The sequence below is a fragment of the Spermophilus citellus genome, assembly GCF_964194105.1.
Source record: "Spermophilus citellus genome assembly, chromosome: 17".
NCBI classification, from domain to species: Eukaryota; Metazoa; Chordata; class Mammalia; order Rodentia; family Sciuridae; genus Spermophilus; species Spermophilus citellus.
This window is the reverse complement of record NC_138199.1, coordinates 58,051,383-58,067,563: the sequence shown is the minus strand read 5'-3', so window position 1 is coordinate 58,067,563 and position 16,181 is coordinate 58,051,383. Positions and strand designations below refer to the sequence as shown.

The following is a 16,181-nucleotide window of genomic DNA, read 5'->3' as shown; positions in this document are numbered from 1 at the left end:
AATAGCTTTTCCATTACTGTACTTCAGAACCTCAAGTATTGTTTATCCAGAAAATGCTGTTATTCTGTAGATTTATTGCACATTCAGCATAGGCATAGAACCAGGCAAACTTAAAAATCTTTTAACTCACATCCCAGATCCCTGCCTTAATTTAGGGAAAGAACCAGTATGGATATGGTGGGGTTTTTTTTGTTGTTGTTGTTGTTGTTTTGTTTTCTGTGTAGAGGCATCTGTTATGGAGCCTAAGATGTATGGGGAACTGGGGCCAGGTGAAGGAACTGGGTGAGTAGGTGGAAAGGACATGTTCAGATGAGGGAGGATGTGTTAACAGAAAGAGCGGAGCCTGTGCTTTAGCATCTTGGTTCTTATTCTCCTTGGAAGAATGTCCTTTGTCATGATCATCTGTGATGGTGGCAGGAACATGACACACTGAAGAGGTGGATAGAGGAAGCCTTGTGCCCCCTCTGTATCTGAGCGGGGACAGCATGGGGTATGTAAATGTAAGGAGACACAGCTGATCTGTAGAGAATCTCTCAGAGCCCATGAATATTTCTCTTCTAGTCTTGGGCTTTTATTGAGTATTGGGCAATTGGCTGTCCTAAACAGAGTTCTTATATACAGTGTGGAATATTCTGAGTTAAGTAGCACTTTGTCAAAAAAGATGTCTTTTTTTTCTTTGTGTTGTTGCCATTTCATAGGTTTAATTATGAAATTATTTTTCTTTCTTCCAAATGACACTTAAATGTTTGGCTGGAATGTATGGCTGTGGACTGACAAAAAGCTGTCCATCAGTCTTCTGTTATCAAAAGTAGTCTCTTCTTTTTTGACAGTTCAAGATGCATCTGTAGGGAATGCAGAAGGATCATTCATGAAGGTGTTACAGGCCCGGAAGAAGAACACTAGCACTGAGCTTTCTATTGAGCCTGAAAAGCCAGCTTCAGATAAAAATGGTGCCACCTTTTCGGGATTCTTAAATGAACAGCTAGACTTCAATGATGAAAGTGATGTTATAAGTGCATTAAATTACATATTGCCATATTTCTCAGAGGGAAATCTAGAAGATGTAGAGTCAACATTATTCCCATTCATTAAACTGCTTTTTTCAAACGTACAAGATGGAGGTAATGCCATGGAATATTTGAAGAACAATACAAATAACTCCTCTCTTTCAACTGCATCCAACAATTCAACTTATAAAAACAAATTAAAGAAGCTTTATTTTCTGGAAAATTTGTTAGATGCAGAAATTCAGGAAAAAATTGATGAGGTGAAAAAAAAAGAAAAAACTGCCATGCTTATGCAATCTAGGCTTTTAGGTCCCAAATTTAAACGCCAAATCTTTCAAAAGAAATTGGAAACTGCCCAACCACAGGAAAACAGCCTAGCAGAGACTAGGAGTGTAGAGAAAAGGCTGCGGACAGTGAACAGAGTCATCAAGGGGCCGAAGGGCATACGGAAAAGACACTTCAATGAAATGAGAAAACAGAGTATGGGAAGGAAACAGAGTGCAAATCTGTTGGGCAAATCTCCCACCTCCAGCATTTCAAAATTACAGCCTGAGATCAGAGACAAAACAAAAGACTTAACCGACACCCTTTTTGTTTTAGAAGATGCAAATGCTCAAGTTAAAAGCATGAAGGCTGATAAACCAGTCACGCGTTCCAAAAAAACTCACAGCTTTCATAAAACTTACCCTCTTGCAGCCCACAGAATACCCAAGGCCAAAGTGAGTCGAAAGTTCAGAAAGGATAGTTTGCACAATAGACTGATGCTTGCAAAGAGGCCCCCATTCTCTGCACTAAGGAGCCTCATAAATTCTCCCCCACGAGGGGCCTTTTCATCTTTAGGAGACCTGAATTCTCAGGAGAATCCTTTCTCAGGACTACCTGCTCTTTCAGAACCTATAGAAAGTGTTCCTGCAGAAAACAATACTGCAAAAATTCCTTCTGAAAGAAGTATTTTTGAAGCAAACGTTACTGTGTTGGATGAACCCACCTCTGAAAATGCAACCTATGAAAACGCTGCTGCAGAGGCTGTAGATTCTGCTGTGACTCCTTTCAACATAATGCCAACTGTTCAACAAACCAATGAGACACAATGGGAATACCTCAACGCGAACACTGACTCACAACCCAAGCCTGAAGACTTATCCTACCCATTGACGGCATCCCCAGGTGATCAGTTTGAAATTCAGCTAAACCAGCAACTTCGGTCCCTCATCCCCAACAATGATGTGAGAAGGCTCATTTCTCATGTTATTCGGACTTTGAAATTGGACTGCTCTGAGCCCTATGTGCAACTGGCCTGTGCCAAGCTCATCTCCAGAACAGGCCTCCTGATGAAGCTTCTCAGTGAGCAGCAAGAAATCAAGGTGTCCAAGGCCGAATGGGATACGGACCAGTGGAAAACTGAGAACTATATCAATGAGAGCACAGAAGCCCAGGGTGATAACAAAGAGCATGAGGAGACAAGTGAGGTGAGGGCAACTATTGAACAAGAAGCCCAGACTTTTTCATCATTTAGGTTATACAATTGAAGCATTCAAGCAGGAAGACCAGGGGCTTCTAGTCCACATCTTGTCTTGGCCACATAACTTTGCCCAAGACAGTGATCCCCATTTTGTTCCATTAGAGAATAAAGTGGACTTAACACACAAGATAAACAAATAATAGGAAAAAAATGTGTGATAATAAGATGTAACATATTAAATTTGGTGTGTTCTTTAAGAAACTGCAAGCTATTCACCTGGAAGAATGGAAATTTTGAATAGTTAACTTTCATCCTTTCCAGTCTCTTTTTTACTTAATAAAAATTATTCTTTTTCTTTCTTTTAGCTTACAAAAGGAGTCCCGGGATATGGTTATAACAACAAACTCATCTTGGCAATATCTGTGACTGCAGTGGTGACAATTTTGATTATAATTTTCTGTCTGATTGAGGTAAGGACAACAATCAATTCAGGTTCCAGAATACATCTTATCATTGTAATAGATTTAGAACGTATACCCTGAAAATCAAAGCTCCTTCCCCACCTACTACTTGACATTTCTCTTCAGTCACTAACACTGAGTTATGCTTTGTTCTTTTATTGAAAAATATATTCTAGGGATTTTTATTTGTTTTACTTTTTGGTACCAGGGATTGAACCCAGGGGTGTTTGAACATTGAGCCACATCTCCAGCCCTTTTTTGTATTTTACTTAGAGACAGGGTCTCACTGAGTTGCTTAGTACCTCGATCAATTGATGAGGCTGGCTTTGAACTCATAATCCTTTTGCCTCAGCCTCCCAAGCAGCTGGGATTATAAGTGTGCTTCACAGTGCCCAGCCCCAGAGACTTTTAAAGGAACTTCATTTCCAGGGAATCTTTGAGAAATTGAAACCAAGAGAACAAGCTATAATTTCTTAAGAAATTAAGACTAATGTGGCCAGAGATGTCATCGTAGCAAAATTTATCCAACCCAAAACCATGTCCACAATTTGTTACTCTCATTTTTGTAAAGTTTTGATATACTCTCATTCTACCACTGATTTCTTTCCTTGTTACTGAAATGACAAGAGATGACTTCACTCTCAAGCAGCAGTCATTACCCTGGGGTAAAAGGAGAGGGCTAAAAGATAAAAGTGCTATATGTAGACTCAGTGGATCCACACAGCTTCCTCCTCCTCCAGTGTGTGAGGTATTGTCTAAGTAGGTGTTCAGTTAAAGCACTGCAGCTAAATTCTCATCAGGCTACTACAGAGCAGGTCCTAGTGATAATAGTATATTCCTGGCTTTGGCTTCTGTTTACCTTCTGTTTGCTTACATGATGGTTTATTACTTTTCTCAATAGGCAGGTTTAGAATATTAAGAGTCATTTAATAAGCTGACAATCTTGATTCTACCCTCCCAATTCAACCACCCAACTTAGCTAGTTTGCCTTTTCTACTGTAATAGCAGTCCTCCATTCCAGCCAGAGCAGCCTCTCCATATACCCGTCACACCATGCTCATTCCTTGCCTATCTAAAATTCCCTTACTTTGCCATGTCTGTGGAAGTTTTATGAATCTGTCAAAAACCAACTCAAGTTCATCTTTCTTCACAAAGCCTTCTCTGAATACCCCAGTTCTCCTGGACCTATGCCAACTATGAGATTTGTCTCCATTTCTTGAGGTGATTGTGAAGCTTTGTCCCTCCCCTCAGAATTTAAATTTTTGGTAAACAATTTTTTAAAAGATGGCTATAGGAGAGAGAAACACCAACATCTCTGCTCCATTAATGGAGTGGAACAGAGATATATAAGGATCAGATGGCTCAGACTTGAATAGAAACCTGACTGAGTATATTACATATCTACAGAAAAATAGGTCCAGGCCAGGAGTGATGGCACACACCTATACTGCCAGTGACTTAGGAGTCTGAAGCAGGGAAATTGAGGCCAGTCTGGGCAACTTAGCAAGACCCTGTCTCAAAATGAAAAAATGAAAGGGCTGAGTAGCTAGAGTAGGCTAGGTTCAATCCCCAGTACCAAAAAAGAAAAGAAAAATATGTCTACAGGAGAGCTGGTCAGTAGTAAAAGCACAGAAAAGACAAGAAAGAAACTGGTTTGAGGGCTGGGGTTGTGGCTCAGTGGTAGCGTCTTCACCTAGCATGCATGAGGCACTGGGTTCGAACCTCAGCACCACATAAAAATAAAGACAATAAAGTCCATCAACAATAAAAAATATTAAAAAAAAAAAGAAACTGGTTTGAGTAGTGCCCATCCTAACATTTTGCGAGAGTAGCAATGGATCCCTGGGCAGGTGTGGAGTCAGTTTCACTGGCCGGACAACCCCTGGCCAGGAGAGGAGATGAATGGATCTATCTACCTTAGCCTTTTGTTCTAATTCTATTCTCACCAAGTAGCTTTCCAGTTGGGCTTAAGTATGCCTCAGAGGCCTCTCTACAGAGAAGCATTTCCCTTGTGGTGTAGACAGATGTTCTGTTTGTGGAGCAGAAGTATTTCTTACTATCTGGTCATTTTCTGGCAATCTGTGTTGGGGTCAGTCCTGTAGCATCTATAAGGTGAGACTTCTCAGAAGAAAAGAAGTAAGTTCTCTCTTAGTGAAGACAGAGTCAAATTTCTAAGCCTAAGGGGTGCTTACACATGGGGTCAGTTTGCAAAAAGCCTCTGGGAAGATCATCACTGGCCATTGCACAGATGGTATGATCTGCATCTCTGGGTGGCATGTGACCTTTCTTGGAATTTCTGTAAAATTTTATACTGATTTAAATTTGTTTATACAGCTGGGTATCGTGGTGCATGGCTATAATCCAGTGACTCAGGAGGCCAAGGCAGGAGGATCACAAGTTCAAAGTTTGCCTCAGTTAATTTAGTGAGGCCCTAAGCAACTTAGTGAGACTATGTCTCAAAATAAAACATAAAAAGGGCTTGGAGTATGGCCAGTGATTAAATGCACCTGGGGTCTATCCCTGTCCCAAAACAAATTTGTATGTACAATTCAATCTTATATTTGTGTTTATTTATATTTTTATTATTTCCTCTCCCGACTTAGATGATGAGCTCTAGGAAGACAAGGGAGGATATAGTAGTAGATACTACTATAGTGGACAATATGGTGTTCAAAAGAAAAGAGATGAGATATTATGTCAATTCCACAATGAGGAATCATGTAATCCAGTATCTGAAGTAGCATACAGAGTCTAAGCAATAGACTCAAGTGACCCTAATACGTTTGCATATATTTATATGCATGCATGTTATGTGTTAAGAATCAAACCCAGGGCCTTGGGTATGCTTTGCCACTAAGCTACACTCTCAGCCCCTGAAACTTTTTAAATGTCATCTTTTAATATTCAAATCACTGGGGGGCTGGGATTGCGGCTCAGTGGTAGAGCGAGCACAGGCAGGACCGGTTGGATCCTCAGCACCACATAAAAATAAAGGCATTGTGTTTTGTTCATCTACACCTTAAAAATAAATATAAAAAATTCAAATCACTGGGGAAAAATGAATTAATAGTAATAGAAGCCTAATGAAGGAGCAAGTAACAAAAGATGCCTACTTTTCACCTTAAACATATTTCAGTAAATGTTAAAAAAAGAAAGAAATCATGATAGTAGTAGAAAAAGAAAATAGAAGCAATATATATATATTTTTATAACCTGATGGAAAACAGCTTTCTAAGTCTGATAGCACAGGCAGAAACCTTTAGCAGTCTTTAGCAGATGTGACCATCCTATCTCTGATGCCCATTAGCAAATAGTATGTATGGATGTGAAGCATATTGAACAAACAGTTTCCACATGTTATTTTATTTAATCCTCACAAAAATCCTGTTAGGAGAATATTATAAACCCTCTTTTACAAATGAAGGAGATCAACTGTCCTCGGTGGCTAACCAAGAGCAAAATTCCAGTTCCTATTACAAAGCCTGTTCACCTCCTTAAGAGACAAAAATACTGGGAAATATTTGAAATGTTGAAATACAAAGAAAACCATTGCAAACCATTGTAAGGACTAACATGGATTTATAAAACTTTTTTTTATACTAAATATGTTAGTCCTTAAGAAAATAAATCCATAAGAAAAAAAGACAAGGGGGAGGGCTGTGAAGAGTAGGTGTGTTTCTAGTCAAGCCACCCACCTCTGTCACCAGCACTGCCTTGTGGCCATGGATGAGCTATTGTTATAACGAGAGGTCTCTGTTACCTCATGGAATAAAGGTGATTTCAGATACTTTCTTCTAGTGCTTTTCTAACATTGCATTTTTATTTATATTTTTAATCCTTCTGGAATGTGTGTTTTGTTTTAGTATGGTTGGAGTAGGGAATTTTTCCCCCCTACATGAATACCCAGTTGTTTCAAAACTATTTTATTTTATTCTTAATATTTTTTTGGTTGTCAATGGACCTTTATTTATGTATTTATTTGTTTATATGTGTTGCTGAGAATCTAACACAGTGCCTCACACATGCCAGGCAAGTGCTCTACCACTGAGCCACCACCCCAGCCCTTAAAACTATTTTAATTAATGGTTGATTCTTTCTTCACTTATGTAAAATACCATCTTTATCTGGACTCTTTTTTCCCATTGATCCAGGTGTCTTTTTCTATACCAGTACTAGCATCACACCACTTAATTCCAGTTGCTTTATAACATATTTCAAGCTATATATTTGGTAGGGCAAGCTCCTGCTCTCCTGATCATTTCGTACATTTCATTACTATTCTTATATATTTTCTCTGCCAAAAGAAAAACAAAACAAAAACAAAAACAAACAAATTTTAAAAAAACTGTCTTTGAATTTGAATAGGACTACATTGAATTTGAAAATGAATTTGTGAGTTAACATCTTTACAACATTCTGGGAACATGTAATCTCATGCCATATATTCATTTCTTCTTAATGTGCCTCAGAAGAATTCTAGGGCATTTATTTATTTATTTGTTTGTTTGTTTGTTTATTTATTTATTTATTGTGGTGCTAGGGATTGAACTCAGGGGCACTCCACCACCGAGCTGCACTCCCAGTCTTTTTTATTTTTATTTTTTAAAAGGAAGCGTTTCCTTCCATATTTTATTTTTACGCAGTAAACCAAGTGCCTCACGCATGGTAGGCAAGTGCTCTACCACTGAGCTACAATAAAAAAAAATTTAAAAATATTTTTCATTTATTTTAAGACAGGGTATTTCAAAGTTACCCAGGCTGGCCTTAAACTTGATCTTCTTGCCTTAATATCTCAGACTGCTGGGAATATAAATGTGTGCCACCACACCCAGCTGAATTTTAGTATTTTCACTACATAGATTTTTTTAATTGGATCTTTTTAGTTATACATGACAGTAGAATCCATTTTGATATATAGTTTCAGTTCCTTCCCCCATTTATGCCCCCATTTATTTTTCATACTACATTGATTAAGACCTCCTCAATGAGGTTGAACAGCAGCAATAATAATACTCTTATTCTTGATTTTAAAATGACACTGTTGTTTAAAGTTCTGGCAGACATGTTTATCAAGTTAAGTAGTTCTTTCTTTTTCTACTGTTAAGTGTTTTTATTAGGAATTATCTGTTGAATTTTATCTAAAACAGTCAATAAAATATATTAAGTGCCAGCTGCATGCAAGACCCTAAGCTAGGTACTATGGAAGAGTCAGAGAACCATTCAAAGGATAGAATTCCTGCCCTCAGAAAAGTTATTATCTCACTGGGTAGATAAGACAAAATAAATAAAAGGAATGAATAGAGACTTGGAAATTAGTGGTCATTGTGATACTTATGACTGTATTTTCTTCCAAAACAGATTTATTCCCATAGAGCAGCAGCACAAGATGATGAAGAAAAGGCCTTAGGGTAAATATGAGCCCGGCAGTATTTAAATGAGAATTTTATTTTATTTTTAATATTTATTTTTTAGTTGGACACAGTATCTTTATCTATTTTTATGTGGTGCTGAGGATCGAACCCAGGGCCTCACACATGCTAGGCGAGCACTCTACCGCTGAGCCACAACCCCAGCCCCTACATGGGAATTTTAGAACTCATCTATTTCAATCTTAACAGTGAGGAAACTGCTAAAGGCAGGAAGAATACTTCCTCTCATGTCTCCCCTGGCTCCAGGAAAACTAGTTCCCCAGCCTGCTGAGGTCAAAGGCACTAGCAGGGATGCATCTGCTGTTTCCAGTCCTTAAGGAAAGAAGAGTGGAGGGCAAGAGGTTTGGGCTGTGCCTGCTCCCACTGTTCACGTGCATCACACTCAGCTGGAGCCCTTCTTTGAGGTTTTCAGGGACAGGGAAGGCCTTGGGTCATTAGCGTGCTGTGCTATTCCCCTTCCAGGCTGGCAGAAGTAGAAGTGGAATGTATGAGTCCTTTCTCCAGGTGGTAGGAAAACTTTACCTTCTTGCCTTACTGGTCACCTTCTCACCCCCACTCTCTATTCCTTTTACCTAGATTTCATAGAATTTTAACAGGGAGCTTAGAAAGAGTAGTCTGTCTCTTCTTTTTATAATAAGAAACGGAGAATAAGAAAGGGAAAATATCTTACCCTGTGGTCACAGTGTCAGAAAATGGTTCCTTTCCAGCTAGGTACTTCTCCATTAATTATACCCACACTTGGGCTGTGAGCAACATTTGATATTGTGAATTAGTAGACACATTTCTATGTAAACATCAGCAGTGTTTGAAACAATGCACAGGTTTTTTTTTCCTATTGTTTTTTGTTATGTATATGTCTAAACTGATTTTACAACTCAATCATAAGTGACAGCCTGCAATATGGAAATCAGTGAGCTAGACAACTTTACTAATTGGACTTTGGTATTTACTTGATGTAATTCAACTTGTAGGATAAAGCAGCTAGGAAATAGAATCACCTTCTCCCTCAAGAACCAACCTGCTCCCCACCCCAAAATGATGATACATGTGAGCTTTAAGTCCAAAGAGGACTGATGTGAAAGGCTCTGGAGAGAGTAAAACACTTCAGCCCAGTATGGTTGTGTACTGTACAAGATACTTAGCCAAGAGGGTAAGCAGAGTTGCTAATCCTGCCTATGCTCATGTGGCTCTTTGGGAACATACATAGAGAGTTCTGGTAGCCCAGCATGCAGGGAATTGTTTTTAGGACCCCAGGTCTAGCATGATTTTGCTCATTGTGCTTATGAACTAAGGTATAGGCTTTGTCCTAAAAAGACCAAAGGTGCACATTACAAAAAGACATGAAAAATGGCATCCATCACTAATTGTCTTGTGCATGTGTTTCCCCCCAGGAGCTGTTTCGGGTCTCTGTGTAGGAGAAGCTCAACGGAAAGTGAAAATCAGGTAAATCTGAAGAGGACCCAGTGCTGTGGCCAGGGAAGGCAGTGGGAAGCAGAATTAATGTTCCCCTTTCTGTTTTCTAGGAGGGCTTTTTCTGGTTAAGGCGGCCACTTTGGCTTAGGGATATGTACAGACCTCTCAATGCCACACGTAAGAAAAACATGGCACAGAAGCTACATGACAAGGACTCCTCTGATGAGGATGAGATTTTCAATAAGGATGCTGGGTAAGTGACTGGGGGTGATATAAATTCTCAAATGAAGAGGTAAGGAAAAGCTTAATTGCTCCTTTCAAGAGTAACAACCTTGGCTTTGTTCTTCTCCCAGGGATGAAGCCCCATCACAGACCTCTGCTCCTCCTGAGGGTGGTGAAGAGGGCGGAGAGTAAATCTGTCTTGCCTCAAGCGACTGGCACATTTTATTTTCTAATATTGGCTTCTCATCAGTGCTTATTTTAAAATACTTATTTTTCTCATATTAAAAGGTACAAAATTCACAACCAATCCTAGCCATGTGGTAAAAAGTAACATGTAAGTAGTTAAATATGTGTGTATAAACAACAAGGGCATAGGGGGATCCAACATGGCCGCTGAGGAGGAAACAGCGATTCTAATGTCTCCACTTTAATGAGACCAAAAAGACCCTTTGGAACAGCGGCAGTCTACATATAGAGGAACTTCTAGCAAAATTCCGTGAAGAGAGGCCCTGCCGGGAATTGGTAGGTCAATTAGAAGTGTCAGTTTGTGGCCGCCAGGACTCGGGGCTCGGGGACTGCTGTCGCCTCCCCGGCCCCGGGCGCCGCTGGGGCCGCGAGCCAGAAAGCCACGGACCGGGCCGCGGTGTGGCTAGAAGCCGGGAACGCCGGGGGCGGAGAGAGCGACCGGGGCAGCGCTGGCTGTGGATACGGAGGCAGAGAGAGGCGCGGGAGCCCAAGGCTGAGACACACTGGAGGGAACGAGCTAGTGTCCCGTCATCATCCCGAAATAGCTAGCGAGAAGAGAAAGATGGCGGCGGGAAAGGAGTAAGCCTCTCCATGCTCCGCGCCCCTTGTAAGGGTCCGGCGAAGCGTCGGAGAAGGAGAGACCACACGAGACTAGCTCCATGCAATGGCAAGGGGGATTTATTAGGGATCCGTTCCAGCGCGCTGGGGCTCCGTGCTCACTCAAGAAGGGAGAGCAGCCCAGAGCCCAGAGCAGAGGTCAAGCAGAGCTTAAGTACACTTTTTGGAGAGGGTGGGGGGCTTTGCATACATCAGAACAAATCATCATGAGGCGCGGGAAAATTGAACAACTCTGATACATGATTAGTCCATTCATTGGTATGTCTACGGCCATACCACCCTGAACGCGCCCGATCTCGTCTGTGAACTCTTTTAACCCTGACGTCTCTCGCCGGACTCGGTCCATTTCGCCGGACGCGGCAGTTGAACATTCTACAGCTTTTCCTCTACAGCCCCACCACGTGGAAATCCCCATAACTCCAGAGCCCAATGTGGTGGTTGAACATCCTACAGCTTTTCCTCTACAGCCCCACTACGTGGAAATCCCCATAACTCCAGAGCCCAATGTGGTGGTTGAACATCCTACAGCTTTTCCTCTACAGCCCCACTACGTGGAAATCCCCATAACGCCAGAGCCCAATGTGGTGGTTGAACAACCTACAGCTCCTCCAAAGCCCCACTATGTGGAAATCACCATAACTCCAGAACCCAATGTGGGGGTTGAAAATCCTACAGCTTTTCCTCTAAAGCCCCATGATGTGGAACTCACCATAACTCCAGAGCCCAATGTGGGGGTTGAACAACCTACGACTTTTCCTCCAAAGCTCCAGGTATGGAACTCACCATAACTCCAGAGCCCAATGTGGGGGTTGAACAACCTACAGCTTTTCCTCCAAAGCTCCACGACATGGAACTCACCATAACTCCAGAGCCCAGTGTGGGGGTTGAACAACCTACAACTTTACCTCCAAAGCCCCAGGATGTGGAAATCACTATAACTCCAGAGCCCAATGTAGGGGTTGAACATCCTACAGCTCCTCCAAAGCCCCAGGATGTGGAAATCACCATAACTCCAGAGCCCAATGTGGGGGTTGAAAATCCTACAGCTTTTCCTCCAAAGCCCCACTACGTGGAACTCCCCATAACTCCAGAGCCCAATGTGGGGGTTGAACATCCTACAGCTCCTCCAAAGCCCCACGACGTGGAAATCACCATAACTCCAGAGCCCAATTTGGTGGTTGAACATCCTACAGCTTTTCCTCCAAAGCCCCACTATGTGGAACTCACCATAACTCCAAAGCCTAATGTGGGCATTGTACATCCTACAGCTTTTCCTCCAAAGCCCCACGACGTGGAAATCACCATAACTCCAGAGCCCAATGTCAAGGTTGAACATCCTACAGCTTTTCCTCCAAAGCCCCACGATGTGGAAATCACCATAACTCCAGAGCCCAATGTTGGAGTTTTACATTCTACAGCTTTTCCTCTAAAGCCCCATGAGGTAACACTTCTACGTCCTCACCAGGGGACTACAAATCCTCCTCCAAACCCCCCGGAGACAACATTTCCACATCTAGATCTGGAAACTACAAATCTTCCTCCAGAGCCCCCTGATGTGACATTTCCACGTCCATACCAAGAGACTACAAATCCTCAAATCAACCACGAGGAAAATTCGGTCATGCCTCAATCTTTTGAAGTGGAAATTACCATAACTTCAAAACCCAACATTGATGTTGCATCTTCTCAAACCTTGCCAGGGAAGCCAATTCAGCTTCCAGAGCCATATAAAGAGATTGAGGGCGAAACCTCCTGTATATTATGAGATTACACTTCCAACAATAAGTACAGCTCTGGTGTCAGAGTCATCTAGTGTTGGAGTTCAACCTCCAGACGTGACACAAGGTGTGGAGGCCCAGGAAGTTAGTGGGAAACTCCCTCCTGGACGCTTCGCTTCATTTACAAATGAACGTAAGAATGTTGCCCAAGAAGGCAGGCTCAGGAGACCAATCCCAAGGGAACTAGAGCAGCTTCACAAGGTGTGGAGGCCCAGGAAGTTAGTGGGAAACTCCCTCCTGGACACTTCATTTACAAATGAACGTAAGCCAGCAGTCTCTTCATTTTTCAAACAATACTCCTTGGGCAAATCTCCCACCTCCAGCATTTCAAAATTACAGCCTGAGATTAGAAGCAAAACAAAAGACTTAACCTACACCCTTTTTGTTTTAGAAGGTGCAAATGCTCGAGTTAAAAGCATGAAGGCTGATAAACCAGTCACGCGTTCCAAAAAAACTCACAGCTTTCATAAAACTTACCCTCTTGCAGCCCACGGAATACCCAAGGCCAAAGTGAGTCGAAAGTTCAGAAAGGATAATTTGCACAATAGACTGATGCTTGTAAAGAGGCCCCCATTCTCTGCAATAAGGAGCCTCATAAATTCCCCCCCACGAGGGGCCTTTTCATCTTTAGGAGACCTGAATTCTCAGGAGAATCCTTTCTCAGGATTATATGCTCTTTCAGAACCTATAGGCTTTAGATGCCAGAGACATTAATGAACAAGGGCAAATTGTGGCAGCTGCAGTAAAACAGGCTTTATATACCAGGCCAAGAACATGCTACAATTGTCAACAAACAGGACATTTTAAAAGGAATTGCCCCATAGGAGAAGGGTTTAACAAAACTAGGTATCAAAGGAGTAGAATACCGGGTATTTGCCCACGATGCCGTAGAGGGAGACATTGGGCTAATGAATGCCGTTCTCAAACCACCATAGAGGGTACTCCATTACATTGGGCTAATGAATGCCGTTCTCAAACCACCATAGAGGGTACTCCATTACATTGGGCTAATGAATGCCATTCTCAAACCACAATAGAGGGTACTCCATTATCAAAAAACGAACAAGGACCAAGTGTTTATCCACAATATCGTGGACAAAGGCATCGGGCTCCGTTGCCAAAAAATGGACAGGGGGCCCCAATGCTCTGGGGCCCCAAACCACAAATATACGGAGCACTGGAGGAACCCAGCAACCCCATCAGGGTAGTGCCCAGGACACATTGTCCATCAGATCCCTCACCAGACAAACCAGAGGGAGCGCAGGGTTGGACATCTGTGCCTCCGCCAGATCAGTACTAACTCCAGAGATGGGAGTTCAAATCATTCCCACAGGGGTAAAAGGACCTCTTCCCAAAGGAACAGTAGGCTTATTATTGGGACGCAGCTCTTCTACTCTAAAAGGACTTTTGATAAGTCCTGGGGTAATTGATCCCTATTATGAAGGTGAAATAAAAATTATAGCCAGTTCTCCAAAGGGTATATCAATAATTTCACCAGGAGATAGAATAGCACAGTTACTAATAATACCAAGCCTACATGATAAATTTTCCAGTCATGCTGTAGAAAGAGGTTCCAAGGGATTAGGCTCCACAGGTGTAGATTGGGCTATGCTTTCTTTAAATTTAGATTCTCGCCCCATGCTAACACTAAATATTCAAGGACATGAATTTAATGGGCTACTGGATACAGGTGCAGACCTTAGCATCATCTCTCGTCAAGAATGGCCAAAACATTGGCCATTACAACAAGCCACTCAAATGCTTCGAGGCCTAGGAGTGGCGACTAATCCCCATAGAAGTGCAATGATATTAGATTGGAAGGAGCCTGAAGGATGTGAAGGAACTATACAGTCATATGAATTGGATCATCTTCCTATAAATTTATGGGGACGAGATGTCCCAGATCAATTAGGTTTGACGTTAATAAATAACATCAATCAAAATGCACCCACTATTATGGCTAGACAAGGTTTTAGGAAAGGAAAAAGATTAGAAAAACAAGAACAAGGTATAGCAGCACCAATACAAATAGATCAAGGAACAGACAGACATGGGTTGGATTTTCACAAAGGGCCACTGAGACAATAAAAATTACATGGAAATCAGAAAGACCAGTATGGGTTCCTCAGTGGCCCTTGACTAAAGAAAAGATACAAGTAGCCCATGATCTGGTCAAACAACAATTAGCAGAAGGACATATACAACCTTCTGTATCTCCCCATAATACTCCCATTTTTGTCATCAAAAAGAAATCTGGTAAATGGAGATTATTGCAAGACCTAAGAGCCATTAATAATGAAATGGTCATTATGGGACCTGCTCAGTCGGGGATTCCTCAATTGTCTGCTTTGCCAAAAACTTGGTATGTTTTAGTTATAGATATTAAAGATTGTTTTTTTTTCAATTCCAATTCATCCTGAGGATAGTCCACGTTTTGCATTTACTATCCCTGCACTGAATCATGAAGGTCCTGATCAGAGATATGAATGGAAAGTACTCCCTCAAGGGATGGCTAACAGCCCAACTATGTGTCAAATTTATGTTAACAAAGTAATCCAGCCACTTAGAAATCAAAATCCTGAACTACAAATATTTCACTATATGGATGATGTATTATTAGCACACAAAGCTAAAAACACATTGTTAGAATGTTATGCCACACTTACAAACTTATTAAAAAATTATAATCTAGAGATAGCAATAGATAAAGTACAATTAAATTTTCCAATTAATTATTTAGGAGTTCTATTATCCTCAACCATGGTCCGTCCACCGAAAATTCAAATACGAGTAGATCAACTCAAATCACTTAATGACTTTCAAAAGTTATTAGGAGACATAAATTGGATAAGGCCTTATCTAGGTATTCCAACAGGAGAATTGGGACCTTTATTTGATATCTTAAAAGGTCCATCAGATCCAAATTCACCCCGAATGTTAACGCCTGAAGCAAGAAAGACATTAAAAATCATTGAAACATATATGGAAAATATGCATTTGGATAGAATTGATATAAGTTTGCCTTTATTATTTATTGTACTACCAACAAAAAATATTCCTACAGGAGTATTTTGGCAAGAAGGTCCATTATTATGGATACATTTATCTTATTCTCCTAACACTATTCTTACTAGGTATCCTGAGGCTGTAGGACAATTAATACTCAAAGGAATAAAAACAGCAAAGGGAGTATTTGGAATTTCTCCCAATAAAATTATTACTCCATATACTATGAATCAAATTGATGAATTAGCTAATGAGTTAAATACTTGGGCAATAATCATGTGCAAATCTAGTGTTTCATTTGATAACCACTTACCATCTAATCCTTTATTGTCTTTTTGGTCATTGCATCCTGTAATTTTTCCAAAAATGACAAGAAAAACACCTATCATGAATGCTCCAAATATATTCACTGATGGGTCAAATAATGGTACAGCAGCAATAGTTACACCTGATCAAACTTTTACATTTTTAGTACCCAAACAATCAGCTCAAAAGGTAGAGCTTAATGCAGTATTACAAGCTTTTGTGATGTTTAAAGA

The 16,181-nt window shown here is 41.0% G+C and overlaps 1 protein-coding gene across 1 annotated transcript; it reads left to right on the top strand.

Annotated features, from left to right (window-relative positions):
- The first annotated feature begins 1,923 nt into the window (after positions 1 to 1,923).
- Positions 1,924 to 10,297, top strand: LOC308636203 (leucine-rich repeat-containing protein 37A2-like). The gene is made up of 5 exons (XM_081271461.1): positions 1,924 to 2,476; positions 2,835 to 2,939; positions 8,289 to 8,338; positions 9,751 to 9,802; positions 9,883 to 10,297. Exons 1-5 carry the CDS (start codon positions 2,066 to 2,068, stop codon positions 10,027 to 10,029), a joined length of 765 nt encoding a protein of 254 aa, XP_081127587.1. The 5' UTR covers positions 1,924 to 2,065; the 3' UTR covers positions 10,030 to 10,297.
- The last annotated feature ends 5,884 nt before the right edge of the window (positions 10,298 to 16,181 follow it).

What these genes read in the sequence shown, in the direction of transcription:
- LOC308636203 (XM_081271461.1), top strand. Translation starts at nt 2,066, where the DNA reads ATGCCAACTGTTCAACAAACCAATGAGACACAATGGGAATACCTCAAC. An exon ending in AGCATGAGGAGACAAGTGAG is followed by an intron (nt 2,477 to 2,834) that starts GTGAGGGCAACT and finishes TCTTTCTTTTAG; the next exon opens with CTTACAAAAGGAGTCCCGGG. An exon ending in TAATTTTCTGTCTGATTGAG is followed by an intron (nt 2,940 to 8,288) that starts GTAAGGACAACA and finishes CTTCCAAAACAG; the next exon opens with ATTTATTCCCATAGAGCAGC.